Source organism: Gymnodraco acuticeps, unplaced genomic scaffold (assembly GCF_902827175.1).
Source record: "Gymnodraco acuticeps unplaced genomic scaffold, fGymAcu1.1, whole genome shotgun sequence".
NCBI classification, from domain to species: domain Eukaryota; kingdom Metazoa; phylum Chordata; class Actinopteri; order Perciformes; family Bathydraconidae; genus Gymnodraco; species Gymnodraco acuticeps.
In genome coordinates, this window is record NW_022990981.1 from 4,085,401 (window position 1) to 4,102,186 (window position 16,786).

At 42.7% G+C, this 16,786-nt stretch overlaps 1 protein-coding gene across 1 annotated transcript in view; it reads left to right on the forward strand.

Moving 5' to 3' along the window:
• ryk (receptor like tyrosine kinase) overlaps nucleotides 1–16,786 on the forward strand; it is a 72,851-nt gene that overhangs the window by 46,521 nt on the left and 9,544 nt on the right. The window contains 6 exon segments of the mRNA XM_034235611.1: nucleotides 1,327–1,465; nucleotides 2,124–2,224; nucleotides 5,163–5,246; nucleotides 9,316–9,441; nucleotides 15,466–15,552; nucleotides 16,267–16,352. Coding sequence (XP_034091502.1) covers nucleotides 1,327–1,465; nucleotides 2,124–2,224; nucleotides 5,163–5,246; nucleotides 9,316–9,441; nucleotides 15,466–15,552; nucleotides 16,267–16,352 — 623 coding nt within the window.

Sequence of the window (16,786 nt, forward strand, 5' to 3'; positions counted from 1 at the left end):
ATGAATAAGTTCAAACAAACTAAAACTTACAGCTGATTAATAACGATATCTAACTTGAGTTTTTATTATATCAAAAACCTTTTGAAATTCTACTGTTATTTTTACTGTCCCCCAAAAGCGCGTCGGCAGCCTCCAGGAATGTTTCTTTCACAACTTCGCCGTCTCTGAAAGACTTCATGTGTTTCGCAAGAACGTGACTGACACGATAAGATGCTATGGTAGCAGCCTTGCTCTTGTTGTTGGGCCTGGTGAAAATGGACTGCTGTGCATTTAGCTGTCCTTTCAGGCCCCTCCCCTTTTGGAGCGTAGGGTAGAATTAGGAGGGAATTCCGTCTCGTAGCGTTTGTGCACTGTTTTGAAATGCCGCTCCTAAATGACCCTTCTTCGATAAAGCCACGCTCGCATTGCAGATGAGAGACAGATGGACTTTGAATTGGAATAGATACAGAAATAATCATCCTCCCACTCGGAGTGAAAATGATATATTTTGGTCTTTTTTGCTTCTGCCATAATTGCGGTCTTGTGTGTGTGCGGACTGTCACTCCTGTTGACACGGACAACGTCAGCAAAATAGTGCCCACTCCCGACCAGCCACGCCCCGACACATGGTGTCTAGCCGGCCAATCACAAAGCTTTGATGCGTTCAAGTGCATTATTCTGGCACAGGAAGATTATGTAATAGGACATTAACGATAAAACAGAATATTGTTGTTCTATTTTTAGACACATCTCGCGATCGACTGGGAATCTCCCGGTCGATCGCGATCGACTGGTTGGGCACCCCTGTCTTAATATGATTGCTCCTATTTCAAGCCATCTTTTTCCCGGCCCCTTGCTTTGGATCATTTTCATCAACCGGCCCCCATTCCAAACTAATTGAATAGCCCTGGCTTACACAGACATACATAAACCAGTGACTGTATTCGCCATGACACAGGCAGTCTGTGGTTTGTACTCGTTTAACTTTTGTCTAGTTTCTGAACGGATATGAAGAGCTGTGAGCTCTGAGTGCTAACAGCTAACGGCTGATGTTGTTTTTCTGTGGTTCTCATTGAGATTACGTCACGGCTCCGCCTACACTGCGTTACTATAGTTACTGCCCCAGCTACTAAACTGTAATGGAAACGCAGCATAAAGTGAGCCGGGCCTAATAAGGCCTAGTCATACCGAGCGAGGCCCTGTAGTGGAAATGCGCCATTAGAGCTGGAATATACATTTTCCACAATTTTCTGTCATTTATAGATAAAAGGTTTGAATGATAATTAAATTAATTGTTTGTTGCATCACTATTCTGATTTATAATGTGTGGCTTGTTGTAATCAGTAGATGGTGTGACCGCCCCCACCACCTCCACCCAGGTGTTCTACATCAGTGTGAGCGTCTGCTGCATTGTGATCTTCCTAGTGGCCATCATCCTGGCCATCCTGCACCTACACAGCATGAAGAGGGTGGAGATGGAGGACAGGTCTGTTTATTTTGTTTGTACACGTATTAAACTGCAGCTGATAAGAAGCAGCAGATTTACAGCCTCCTATCTGTCACCCGAACTTATTTTCTGCAGAATTCTGCTGTTCAAAGACAAACAAAAATAGATAATCTCCTCAAAAAGAATGATATCACGTTAAAGCCGCACTAAAGTTTCCACGCTGTTCGGTTCCTGTAATCACCTGCAGGCAGCTCTGCAGGCAGCTCTGCAGGTGATCAGCTGTGAATTAGATCAGCACATCCTCCCCCTGTTGTCCCCTTATTCATTCTTAGAGGTTAGCCATCGGGACAGTGGGACTGTTTTCTTCTTTTCCATGGAAATCTCTCTAAAGTTAGTTGCTGTAATGTTGTTTTGCCAAAGTGGTCTGATTTGATCACATTGCATGATGGGATCCTTGTGGTATACAATAATATTCTCTTGTTGTGAACTCTACAGCCTTCTTTTCTGAAATGACTCAGGATTCGCAAGCTTATATTCATGTTTTGTTGTGATGTTCACTTTGAAATCACTGGATTTGAAACTAGCTTGTTTCTCAGAACATGGGAAGGATTTTCATTTAGTAATGCGTTTACCAGTTACTGTTGAAACACAATCCTGGTGCCTCTGGATAACTTCTCCTCTTCTTCTGTGTGTTCAGTGTGAGTGACAGTGGGAGCTCGCAGGGCCTGTCTCAGCCGTCCACACAGACCACACAGTACCTGAGGGCGGACACCCCCAACAACGCAGCCCCCGTCACCAGTAAGGCATTTTACTCTTTCTTCTAAAGGCAAATTGTAACAAGATGCAGCATCACTCCAAACATGTTTGTGGTAATCAAACTAACATTCAGTCTGCCATAGTTGTTTTCTTCTCTTCTTACTCTGGCATCCTTGTGTGCATGTTTTTCCAAATGCAATAATCTACTGTGATGACCTAAATAGATTAACTAGCATCATAAGACTGTAATGAAGAGCAGAGTTCCTGCAGTGATGTTCTCTGTCCTTTAGTTGCTAACACCCTTGTGACCTATTACTGTGTGAGTGATGTTCTCAGAGCTAAGTGTCAGGCCAACTGTGGAGCCGTAAGGGAAGCCAAGTAGTCTTCTATTGGAGTTGATGTAAAATTAAAACAGAGTGGGAAGCACAGACGTACAGTAGCAAAGTTAAAGTAAGAGCTAAGTCTAAACATTAATGGTCTCCTACCTCAGAACCAGTGGCGTTTTCTCCAGGAGAAAACTGGAGTTTTTTCGGACTGTAGTTATCATTTTAGTAAATTAAAAAAACACTTCATTTAGTTTCGGTAATTCTTCTGTGCTGTGTGTTGATGCCGTCTCTCCCCCATTCTCATTGAGTATTTTACAAAGAGTGAAAAAGCGCCTCTCTAGATGTTATGGTGAAACAGTAGATTGCACTCATGTCATGGTCGAGAGGAGGCCAGCCGAAATTGTCATCCCTTGGTTAAAAGAAAATTGACGGATTGACCAATCAGATGAGGCTACCGTCATGCCCCTGCCAACCTGTGATTAGTCAGGGCCATGCCAAGGGAAGCCACTCGCCCTCTGGCTTCACTCCAATCAAATAGCATCAACTTCGTACTGTCATTACCGCCCAGAGCAAGTAGCAACATTAGCAACAGAGACGAGGAGTGCTGCTGCACTTGCCGTGTGTGTTAAAGAGGGAAGGGAAGAGAAGGTGGACTATCGCATGCAATGTTTCTGCACATAACTGTTTTACTTTGATGTGAACGTAAAACTTTAAAGGTCTCCTGATTTAGTTTGTGAACGAATGCTTATTTTTTATTCATTACCGAATCTGCACTGTGCATTAAGCGGCTGGTTATGCATTTAGGTGGGCTGCATAAATGAATAAGAAAATGCATAAATGAATAAGACGAGAGAGGTTCGGCTGGAGAGTGCGTGTGCAATCCTGCATCTGTCTGATACAAATTTGTGTCAAATGATACCGGGCGCTGTAATAACTCATCTGGTTACGTTATTACCTTGACCCCCCCCCCCCCAAAAAAAGGACATCGATTATTTGCTTCCTCATATATATTTTTTTCCCACGCCACGCTACTGCTCAGAACCGTAGTAGAACATTTCTCCTTTTGCCAGACAGAAAGTGAATCTCACTGTAGCACTGGTCCTCCAGCACAGTTCTTATTAAGTGGTTGGTGGGGGTGTTAGGTGGATTGGCTGGCACCCATTATGATTATTAGTAACTCTGTAATGTATAACTTGAATTAATATGGCTGCACACAAAAGTTCAAAGCTTTATTCAGAACGGTGTCATTCAAACTCTGAATGAACAGTTGGATGCTGTACAGCTTTTGGATTCTGTTTGAAGCTAGTATTTTTTTGCACAGTTGCACTAACAATATTATACTACTTGTAGAGTTAGATTCCAGTGGTGTCTGTGTAGGAATGTTTCTGAGATTCAGACGTTCCCAAAGCTGCAGAGCACCCAGAAGTCCAAAAGTATTGATACAAAGTAGATTTTTATCTTACTCTTCTTTTTAATTCCATATTTTTTTGCGTTTAGCCTTTCAAAAACATTTTCACTGTGGTTTGCTCTCCCACTTGCACACAAATGGACGCATACATAACAAGTTATATTTAATAAAGGAAGTTGAATTCATGAAAAAAAGACATATTTATTGAATCCATAACTTCCTTCAAATTGACACAGCGTTCATATGTCCAAGGGGATATTGTCCAGCACATAAAAAGACATCTCATTGTTTGTGTCTTGTTTGTCTATTTTGTCAAATAAATCAGCTATTTGTCTTTGTGTGCGGGACTATTTCTTGGGAGCATAAAGGCAACTGCTACCAGACTGAATGTTTTTATTAGCGATCCTTCAAACACCCTAAAAATGAATTTAGAACTACTAATCTTAATACTGGTAAGGTATAATAATAATAATAATAATAATACATTTTATTTGGAGGTGCCTTTCATAACACCAAAGGTCACCTTACATTTCACAAGATATTCAAAACAAAAAGTAAAAAACTGTAGAACCAGACAAAAAACATAAGCAAGGTGAACATAAAAGAGGCAGAGTAGGCAGACCCAAGTGAGGGGGGCCAGGACAATAAGTCTGAGTGAACATGGAGCACTACAGTGAGGAGGCTGATCTGAACAGGTGAGTTTTGGCACGTTTAGTGTCAGCTTACTCTGCTGCAGCCACATAGATCCATCTTCCTCAGATTGTCACAGGACTTTGCCCAGACCCTTTGGCAAGTTGTCGGTGTTATTCATGATATTGTATACCATTCAGTAGGCCATCCTTCACTGCCCTCTTGTGGATACACACCCACAGCTCACCTCCTGTGCATGTAGTTAAACCACCCCCCTGTGTGTGTGTGTGTGTGTGTGTGTGTGTGTGTGTGTGTGTGTGTGTGTGTGTGTGTGTGTGTGTGTGTGTGTGTGTGTGTGTGTGTTGTGTGTGTGTGTGTGTGGTGTGTTGTGTGTGTGTGGTGTGTGTTGTGTGTGTGTGTGTGTGTGTGTGTGTGTGTGTGTGTGTGTGTGTGTGTGTGTGTGTGTGTGTGTGTGTGTGTGTGTGTGTGTGTGTGTGTGTGTGTGTGTGCTACAGTAAACATCCATACATTCACTCGGGTCATGTTGTGATTTGAGCGAGCTATCCATTAAATCACCTCTTTCTCACTCTCTCTCCCCCCCCCATCCTGCCATCAGACAATCACCCTGGTTCTGCACCCATTCTCCAGCTTGCTGCCTCCTCCTTCCAAAACCCTGGTGCCCCCCCTCATGAAACCAAAAGTAAGTTCCGGTGAAGCTGCAGAGACGACTTAAGACTCTAACCATGATGTCGTCATGTGCACATAAAAACATTATGAACACTTTAACCATGTTTTGTCCATAGTTTTCTGAACTTCACACTGTTTGATTGAATACAGTACATCTGACCCCACTCATCTCACCTGCTTCCTACTAACATTCATAGTGCCCCATCAACTAGTGCTGGTATAATATTCTACTAATCAATAAATCAGTCCACAGAATTATTGTGTGGAACAGTTCATTATTTCAGTCATTTCTTAAGGTAAAACATGCTGTGTTCTTTCTGGTTTCAGCCTTAAGTCTATATACAAGTAAATGGAATATGATATATTAGATAAATAATTGGCAAGATACAAACAGATGAATGTTATGGATGTTATTTACAGAGTTCAGGTGTTTAATAGTCTTATTGCCTGTGGGATGAAAATGTCCCTGAACCTGGTGGTTTTAGTCCTGATGCTGCGGTACCGCCTGCCAGACGGCAGCAGACAGAACAGTTTGTGGCTGGGGTGATGGGGGTCTGGGAGTAGAGTGCACCTGTAGAAGGTCAGGATGCTCTCTATGGAGCACCTGTAGAAGGTCAGGATGCTCTCTATGGTGCACCTGTAGAAGGTCAGGATCCTCTCTATGGTGCACCTGTAGAAGGTCAGGATCCTCTCTATGGTGCACCTGTAGAAGGTCAGGATGCTCTCTATGGTGCACCTGTAGAAGGTCAGGATCCTCTCTATGGTGCACCTGTAGAAGGTCAGGATCCTCTCTATGGAGCACCTGTAGAAGGTCAGGATCCTCTCTATGGAGCACCTGTAGAAGGTCAGGATCCTCTCTATGGAGCACCTGTAGAAGGTCAGGGTCCTCTCTATGGAGCACCTGTAGAAGGTCAGGATCCTCTCTATGGTGCACCTGTAGAAGGTCAGGATCCTCTCTATGGAGCACCTGTAGAAGGTCAGGATGCTCTCTATGATGGCACCTGTAGAAGGTCAGGATCCTCTCTATGGTGCACCTGTAGAAGGTCAGGATGCTCTCTATGATGCACCTGTAGAAGGTCAGGATCCTCTCTATGGAGCACCTGTAGAAGGTCAGGATCCTCTCTATGGTGCACCTGTAGAAGGTCAGGATGCTCTCTATGGTGCACCTGTAGAAGGTCAGGATCCTCTCTATGGTGCACCTGTAGAAGGTCAGGATCCTCTCTATGGTGCACCTGTAGAAGGTCAGGATCCTCTCTATGGTGCACCTGTAGAAGGTCAGGATGCTCTCTATGGTGCACCTGTAGGAGGTCAGGATGCTCTCTATGATGCACCTGTAGAAGGTCAGGATCCTCTCTATGGTGCACCTGTAGAAGGTCAGGATGCTCTCTATGGTGCACCTGTAGAAGGTCAGGATCCTCTCTATGGTGCACCTGTAGAAGGTCAGGATCCTCTCTATGGAGCACCTGTAGAAGGTCAGGGTCCTCTCTATGGAGCACCTGTAGAAGGTCAGGATGCTCTCTATGGTGCACCTGTAGAAGGTCAGGATGCTCTCTATGGTGCACCTGTAGAAGGTCAGGATCCTCTCTATGGTGCACCTGTAGAAGGTCAGGATCCTCTCTATGGTGCACCTGTAGAAGGTCAGGATCCTCTCTATGGAGCACCTGTAGAAGGTCAGGATCCTCTCTATGGTGCACCTGTAGAAGGTCAGGATCCTCTCTATGGTGCACCTGTAGAAGGTCAGGATGCTCTCTATGGAGGCACCTGTAGAAGGTCGGATCCTCTCTATGATGCACCTGTAGAAGGTCAGGATGCTCTCTATGGAGCACCTGTAGAAGGTCAGGATCCTCTCTATGATGCACCTGTAGAAGGTCAGGATCCTCTCTATGGTGCACCTGTAGAAGGTCAGGATGCTCTCTATGGAGCACCTGTAGAAGGTCAGGGTCCTCTCTATGGAGCACCTGTAGAAGGTCAGGATGCTCTCTATGATGCACCTGTAGAAGGTCAGGATGCTCTCTATGGAGCACCTGTAGAAGGTCAGGATCCTCTCTATGGTGCACCTGTAGAAGGTCAGGATCCTCTCTATGGTGCACCTGTAGAAGGTCAGGATGCTCTCTATGGTGCACCTGTAGGTCCTCAGTGATGAGTCCACATCAGGTCCTCAGTGATGAGTCCACGTCAGGTCCTCAGTGATGAGTCCACGTCAGGTCCTCAGTGATGAGTCCATGTCAGGTCCTCAGTGATGAGTCCATGTCAGGGTCCTCAGTGATGAGTCCATGTCAGGTCCTCAGTGATGAGTCCACGTCAGGTCCTCAGTGATGAGTCCATGTCAGGTCCTCAGTGATGAGTCCACGTCAGGTCCTCAGTGATGAGTCCATGTCATGTCCTCAGTGATGAGTCCATGTCAGGTCCTCAGTGATGAGTCCATGTCAGGTCCTCAGTGATGAGTCCATGTCAGGTCCTCAGTGATGTGGACACAGAGGAACCTGAAGCTGCCGACTCTCCACCGTAGTCCCATTGATGGTGATGGTGGCGTGTCCCTCTCTCTGCTGCTTCCTGTAATCCACAATCAGCTCCTTGGTTTTGCTGACGTTGAGATGGAGGTTGTTCTCCTGGCACCAAGATGTCAGGTTTTCGACCTCCTCTCTGTACGCCGTGTCGTCGCCGTCGGTGATCAGGCCGATGACGGTCGTGTCGTCAGCAAACTTCACGATGGTGTTGGAGCTGTGTGTGGCCACGCAGTCGTGTGTGAACAGGGAGTAGAGGAGAGGGCTGAGCATGCAGCCTTGAGGAGCTCCGGTGTTGAGGATCAGGGTGGAGGGTGTGATGTTTCCCACCTGCACGCCTGGGGTCTGCCTGTCAGGAAGTTCAGGATCCAGTCACAGAATAGATTAGTAGTTAATTTGTCAGGTGGTAATAAATGTACTGTGTAGTTTTAATGTTTCTTGTAGCTTTTAAACATCAATGCGCAACTTTGCTAGCCTTACCAGAATGCTAGTATTACCATGTATACAGGGAAGATACTGTATATAAACCATTTTCTATGTGCTCATGTAAACCCTGTATCCACAATGTGATCATAGCTGGGATAGGCAGCCAAAAAGGCTAACACGCTAACTGTGGGATTCATAAGGATGGTGTCTGTTAGTATAAAATGGTTTTCAGTTTATATATATTTTTTGTTTTAGCTTAACTGCATAAAGGACATACTATAAAGTGCAGTTATGTAGTACGGATTAGGCAGTGTTCAGATTTTGTTTAATTTGTTTTGGTTCCGTGTATATAACCAGCCTCCATCACACTGTATAGTCCCCCATATATGCAGGTATTAGTTTTCATAGTGTTTGTAATTGTACTTATTGCTCTATGCAGTATCTTACAGGTTTGTAATTACTGTATTTATCATTTATTGTAAACAAAAAATAGTTCACATCTAAACAGCAGGGGGCAGCATTGACCTGTGGTGTGTTACTATACAGTTTGCCCCATACAGCAGGTTTCAAGTTTTAATCAAAGTATAATGTATGTATGGATTTAGATGCTTCTTTATCAAGCATAAAACGTGTTGTTAGTCGCTCGAGAGTTTTCCATCTTGTCTTCTTTGTATGTACAGTCTGTCCAGTAGCTGTTCAGCCTAGCTGAGTCTGCTCTAACCACGGACTTGTTTGATACTCATTCACTTTTTTTCCGTATGTGTGCAGATAAACGTTGTGTTTGTGTGTTTCTTAAAGCCTACCTCACTTTACCTCAGTAAGTCAGCAGCTACTGACGGAGTACACAGGGAGGTTATGTAATGGAGGTGCTGTAATAAAGGACTTTGCATGAAGTTGCTTTGATGCAACATGTGCGGGGTACATGTCCTGCTGACTGTTTCTTGTAATTAGTTGAGTTCAAAGAATTTAAACTGGGGAATCTGGTTGTTTTAGAAGAAATGTTTCTTGTAGTATGAAATGTGTCAACAGGTATGTGAAGCAGACGTTCCCCAGGTTGTGTTCCAGTGTTAATCCAGGTTAAACAACCTGTCAATCCATTTTCAATTGCTTTGTTTACATTTGGGTCATGTCTGTGTTTTTCCCTCTGCACAGGTTACCCATCGCTCCGCATTGAGAAGAATGACCTGAGGAGTGTTACTCTGATGGAGGCCAAAGCTAAAGTGAAAGACATCGCCATCTCAAGGGAGAGAGTCACATTACAAGACGTGTTGCATGAAGGTATTTGTCTCTCTTGGTCCCATTTCCTCTGTCTTTCTTTCCACTAAAAAGCTCCCACTTATGTATTCTTCAGAACCAACAGTTTCTCTAGAAATCACTGAAAAGGGGAACACAAATTGTCTTTGAAGAGATGCTTCTCACATATTGTGTTGTGGGCGGAGTTGTGGTTTGGAGGCAACATTTGTGGAGAGGTTTTTGATGGGAGTGGCTGTAACAATAACATAGGTTATCACCAAACACATTATAGTTATAACATGATATAGTTACTCATGTTTCTCCCCTAATAGAGAGATCAGAGACATATTTATCTTATGATGCATTAAAAAAAACGTTTGAGTAAAATAGAAACAAAAGACATATGCCATTGGATTGTGCAGTGGTTTTTCCCATTGCAAAAAATGCAATAATTATTATAAAACAATTCCTCAAAAACACAAAGAACAAAACAGATGCGGAGTAATGAGGCCAGCATTAGAACAGTGTTGGCTGAAATCAATTATATTAATGCTGAATGAGAAGGAATTTGAAGCATCATTTTTTAACTTGCCATGCCTCTTCTTTCCTGGAATAATTTAATGTATAATAAACAGGGAAATGTATTTATAGAATGTGTGTATATATGAATATAACCTACACCACATGTCATTTTGTATGTTAGTATTAGTGTAAGAAAGAACACTTTCAATATAAAGTATGGCAGGGGAGAACATTTGTATTTATATATATATATCTTGTGATTATATATGTTTAATATTAAAAGAATGTCAACTTTTCTAAACAATAGCACAGAGTCTCCCTTAAAACCAGTTAAACCCCACGGCGGGCGGGGGCAAAACGCAACGTCTGCAAGAAACAGCGTCTGAAGGCTTCTTAACATTTAACAAACTATGAATGTGTCATATCCACTTAACGGGAAGAAACTCAGCTTCCAGACAATATTAACAATTTTTAGCAAAACAAAACATAAGGGTAATAACAAAGGCTTTGAATTAACCCTGAACGAAAAAATGCTAACACACTTAGCACAGAACTCACGTTAAAATACCCTTATTACTTATCGTATCTGCACAAACAAGATATTGATTAGCAAGCTGAGATTCCACAGAGTCTAAGTATATAAGATGGGGCAAAAAAAGTATTTAGTCAGCCACCAATTGTGCAAGTTCTCCCACTTAAAAAGATGGGAGGCCTGTAATTTTCATCCTAGGTACACTTCAACTATGAGAGACAGAATGGGGGGAAAGAATCCAGGAAATCACATTGTAGGATTTTTAATGAATTAATTGGTAAATTCCTCGGTAAAATAGTATTTGGTCACCTACAAACAAACAAGATTTCTGGCTCTCACAGACCTGTAACTTCTTCTTTAAGAGCCTCCTCTGTCCTCCACTTGTTAACTGTATTAATGGCACCTGTTTGAACTCGTTATCAGTATGAAAGACACCTGTCCACAACCTCAAACAGTCACACTCCAAACTCCACTATGGCCAAGATCAAAGAGCTGTCAAAGGACACCAGAAACAAAATCGTAGACCCGCACCAGGCTGGGAAGACTGAATCTGCAATAGGTAAGCAGCTTGGTGTGAAGAAATCAACTGTGGGAGCAATTATTAGAAAATGGAAGACATACAAGACCACTGATAATCTCCCTCGATCTGGGGCTCCACGCAAGATCTCACCCCGTGGGGGTCAAAATGATCACAAGAACGGTGAGCAAAAATCCCAGAACCACACGGGGGGACCTAGTCAATGACCTGCAGAGAGCTGGGACCAAAGTAACAAAGGCTACCATCAGTAACACACTACGCTGCCAGGGACTCAAATCCTGCAGTGCCAGACGTGTCCCCCTGCTTAAGCCAGTACATGTCCAGGCCCGTCTGAAGTTTGCTAGAGAGCATTTAGATGATCCAGAAGAGGATTGGGAGAATGTCATATGGTCAGATGAAACCAGAATAGAACTTTTTGGTAAAAACTCAACCAGACGTGTTTGGAGGAGAAAGAATGCTGAGTTGCATCCAAAGAACACCATACCTACTGTGAAACATGGGGGTGGAAACATCATGCTTTGGGGCTGTTTTTCTGCAAAGGGACCAGGACGACTGATCCGTGTAAAGGAAAGAATGAATGGGGCCATGTATCGTTAGATTTTGAGTGACAACCTCCTTCCATCAGCAAGGGCATTGAAGATGAAACGTGGCTGGGTCTTTCACCATGACAATGATCCCAAACACACCGCCCGGGCAACGAAGGAGTGGCTTCGTAAGAACCATTTCAAGGTCCTGGAGTGGCCTAGCCAGTCTCCAGATCTCAACCCCATAGAGATCTTTGGAGGGAGTTGAAAGTCTGTGTTGCCCAGCGACAGCCCCAAAACATCACTGCTCTAGAGGAGATCTGCATGGAGGAATGGGCCAAAATACCAGCAACAGTGTGTGAAAACCGTGTGAAGACTTACAGAAAACGTTTGACCTCTGTCATTGCCAACAAAGGGTATATAACAAAGTATTGAGATGAACTTTTGTTATTGACTAAATACTTATTTTCCACCATAATTTGCAAATAAATTCTTTAAAAATCAGACAATGTGATTTTCTGGATTTTTTTCTTCTCATTCTGTCTCTCATAGTTGAGGTGTACCTAGGATGAAAATTACAGGCCTCTCTCATCTTTTTAAGTGGGAGAACTTGCACAATTGCTGGCTGACTAAATACTTTTTTGCCCCACTGTAAGTATCATCACTGAGTGATCAGAACTCGCGGCGAAACGACTACAAACAACAACAAATATTAGCTTTAAGGAGCCAAAACGGCTAAAAATGTCTTAACTTTATGGTTTTCTGATCAAAAGTTGTGTTCAATGGCATTAAAAAGATCAAAACGCTGCTGAAGGTTAATCCATAGGTTAATCCGATGTGTCTGTGTCACTTTGAAATGATTACTGATAATCCATCATTCCATTTTGATGTCAATAACGGAGATTTCATATTAGCTTCTACGATAGCTTCCAGAGTGTATGACAGCTTCCGGTTCCGGGGCATTCTGGCTACGCATCACTCATTCACCAATGGGAAATGTTTAGATGGATTTTAGGAACTTCTCCTCGATTCTATTGGCTCTAACGGTTAAAAAGAGATGTCAATCATCAACATCGACCGAGGGGGGCCAGAGATATGGAAAATCCACCCAAATGACCCCAGAAGTGGGTTTTTTCTTCCAATTCTCTCTAAAAAGGTCAGATTTAACTTGTTTTGCATCAATCTTGATACAGGGTACTTATTATATGTTATAGTGTGTATTCCTAAAGCTTTTAGTCTATTATCCCTTCATTCAAGTAATTTACTTTCAAATGAAAACATTCTATATTGATTCTGACTTTTCTACATCCAACTCACAGGTTTCTCATTGCTTTGAGAAAAAAGATTATTAATGTAACCCTTTTAGAAGGGAAGTTATAGTCAATTGTTCTGGGAATGTCCTTTTCGAGCCTGAGACCTGAAAAACAGGCTCAGGGCTCAACAGGCTTCCAGAGCAAAACTCAATGTTTATTCACAATAATGAATGCTTCCAAACCAAAGAGAGGATTAGCCATGGGCTTGCAACTAGCTTATTATCATATACACAAAGTATATAGGGTAGCTATTCTCATCAAATCAAAAAGTGAACTGATGTGCTGGCTTTAACACTCATTATCATACTACGTTATGAAGGAAAAAGTGTTTAAATAGGAGGGGAGGGGAGAGCTATTAAACTCTTACATGGTGATATATTCTCAAATAATGTTTTAGGTCGGGTTGTAATCTTGCTCAGTGCAATATTTTCCCTTCAGCTTGGTTAATACCTGAATCTTAACTTTCACAAGAGCCTTCCAGTCTTTAAGATTGTATAATGTGCACAGCTTCCACTCGCAGCAGAGCTGAGAGCTGTAAACATCCAGGCTGCCAGAGGCAGTTTGGAAACGGGTGCTAGAGTATTACAAAATGTATAATAGTGTTTGTTCGATAAGGATCTCTTGTGTGGGATCTTTGTGCTACCCTTTTGTACAGAAACATTTTATTTCCAGTAGCCTAATGAATTAGAACTTACAAGAAGGTATATTTATGTTCCTATTCATGAATATTGCCCGTTAACCTGTGTGCTTAGGACAAAGGAGACGTGGCTGATGGCATGAAGGCTGCATTTAGTTCATGCCTCATCAGATCAGTATCAGTGGAACCTTGCTATGAACCTGAAGTAGCAGAAGTTTGTTCTTGCTGAGACTTATTACATATTGACAGAAAGCCTTAGACGGTGAGGTTTATAAATCTCTCCCTGGCTGTGTCCCAAAGATCAACATCACTGTTTGGGCTTCAGTTTTGGCTCGATCAATCCTCATGGAGCTGGACAAGACTGTACTCACTTTCTGGAGATTTGCCTCCACTGGGGTTTAATGTTGCTGTGTGTGAATGATGTAATAGATACCCAAGGGTGACTCCAATGTAATGGGAGCGAAAAGTGTGGATGTCTTGGTTTTAAATGGCACTTAAAGGCCCTCTTTCATTCTAAAAATAATGACATCATGGGCAGTACTAGTCTTTGTTCGAAAAAACCTGTGCTTGTTGGCTGTTCAAAAACAGAGGTTTCCCTTTCCTGTAGTGTGCATGTAAATGGTCTGCAAAGGATCAAATCCCTGTGTTCCCTCCAGAAGGAGTTTCCGGTTCTGGTTTCAGACGGAAGGTGAAAAGAGGTGCTTGGAAACATGTACCAGTAGAGCCAGTAAATACTAATGTAAACCTGAACATGAGAATAATAGGGCCCTAACTACTGGATGGACCTTCATGTTCCCCTCAGGCTAAAGTGTCTTAAGACTTAATTGTATTACCAAATACCTGGTAAACAGCCTGAGCTGTCCTTCTCACTCAGTTACACTCTGCTTGCTTAAGAGTTTGAGTCATCCATCAACACAATTAGTCATTTGATTTGATCTCACTGTGGTTCTACGTCTGGTTGATCAACAGCTCTTTAGGTTAGGTTCTATGTGAGTTTATTAGTCCTTCTATTTGCTCTCTTAACCTTTGTATGGGTGAGGTTATCAAATGTGTTTTTAAATGGACAGCTGTTCAATGTGTACTTTACCCTGTAGGGCGCATGGTGATACTGCCTTGTGCAACAGCTGGAAACTTTCTTTTTGATATCGTTTTTTTAGTGTTTTTAGTTGGTGTTTGTTGCATTCTTTGTGTTTTATCACACATTGTAAGCTCCTGTTCATCCATCCTGATATAGATATTATTGCAAAGTAGTCATAACTATATACATTTCCCTGTAAACACATACATATCTAAACTTGTGTATATATGTGACTCCCTGATGTATATGGATGTCTTACCAGTGCAGTCCACTTACATCTAATCCTTCAAACACAATGGCCTACATAATAAGTAGATACAAACACGAGAAATAACAAAAAAGCAGCAAACAAATACAATCCAGCCCCTGTCTGCGAGGCTGTTGAACTCTGGTTGGGTTTTTCAGAGGCAGCAGGTCCAGACAGGCTTTACTGAGAAGCTGGTGGAGGGAGGGAGGCGGTTAAACACTAACCCTGTTGTTGTGCTCCGTCTCTCCTCCTGTTGAAACACCAGGCACAGATAGCCTCAGGGCTCAGATTTTTTGGGAAGTTTATGTTGATGGTTTATGTTCTTAAATGGCATTTTATCTCAGTAAAGTCCTGGAGCAACGGGGTGACAGTTTAGACAAAGGAGATGAAGAACACGCTCACTTGGCCTTTCCACATAGTGTGTATTTCTGAATCCTTCTTAGTGATGAAAGGTCCTCTCAGCTCACTGAATCCCTCTTGTTTTGGCTCTCGTCAGTGAGACAAGAGCCAAAACTGTGCGATCCCTTTTATGAGACAAAGCATTTGAACCAGTCCACAGATCAGTCATGCGTGGCGACCTGTTAGTGAGGTGACATTTAGGTTTTTGAATGTGGTGCCTCCTTCTGTGTCTCTTCTGCCCTTTTCCCTTAAATAAAACCTGTGTTTCTTCTTTGACAGGCACGTTTGGCCGCATCTTCCACGGCGTGCTGCTGGATGAAAAGGACTCCAGTAAAGAAAAGCAGGTCTTTGTAAAGACAGTGAAAGGTATGCACACATTTGGCAAAATATGGGAACATATCACCAAGTACGTTGTTAGTTCCCTGGTTTAAGGTGCTATTCACTGTGTGAGTGTGTTGTTTAGAAAAGTGATTGCTGAAATGCCCAGACACGAATGTATTGCTGAAGATCTGAGACTAATGACAGCGCTGCTTAGCTCTCGAGTAAACAGTAACACAGGTTTGAAAGTTAATGAATGATATTTCTCGCTCATGCTGCAGCGTTTGCCAGTGAAAGATCCTTTATGTGGGACGCTTAGGTTCTTGTCAGCGGCATGAGTCAGATTTCTCTGCCAGTTGCCTTCTGACCTCTCCATTCTCTCATGTTTACTCAGGGAGGGGTGGATACCAGTCAGGGAGCAATATCCTCATGCCAGTCTTGGCTTTGTTAAAGTCTTTACTTCCTCCTTATGCGCCTTTAGGGAAAAGAACAATACTGCTTCCATAAGTACCAGGCGGTGGCAAAGCTGCATACACAGATTAAAATGTGTCCGGCAGTGAGTTTGGCACAAGTCTGTGTTCCTCTGAGGTTTCCCACTACAAATGACTGTTGGCAGGGGAATGTGTGCAGGGAAACAAATACAAATTCACACACAACGTGGGGTCCAAGAGTTCAGACAGTTCTACGAACTTTTTACTGCATAAGTCACTCCAGTTCTGCTCCAGTTTTTAATCTGATTTTGTTTCTGATTAAATTATTTAGATCATGCATCTGAAGTGCAGGTGACCATGATGTTGACTGAAAGTTGCAAGCTTCGTGGACTTCATCACAGGTGAGTGGAACTAATTCCTATCTTTAAATAACTTTTTGTTAAATTTGACTTAATTTAATTAAAGACATTTAAATATCAAAGGTTTTAACAATATAATTAAATGTGAAAGACAATGAAAAATAAGTAAAACATAACCCCCAATGTGTTGTTTCTGTTAGAGCCTCAATGTATCCACACAGTGGGCACACTTCTGAACCAGATTCAGAGTGTCCGCGGGGTCTTAAAAAGTATTAAAAGTTGATAAATCAATTTAGCGACAACATGAAACGCCCTTTAATTACTGCAACGACATGTCGGGAAACCCCCTCAAGACGGCCCCATGCATAGCGCGCCGTAAAATGCTGCTTCTTATTTTAAGTTTCGTTGCCTTGCTCCACTCTGGGGGGGGGGGGGGGGGGGGGGGGGGGGGGAAAGAGGAGAGGAGAAGAGAGAAGAAGAAGAAGAAGAAGA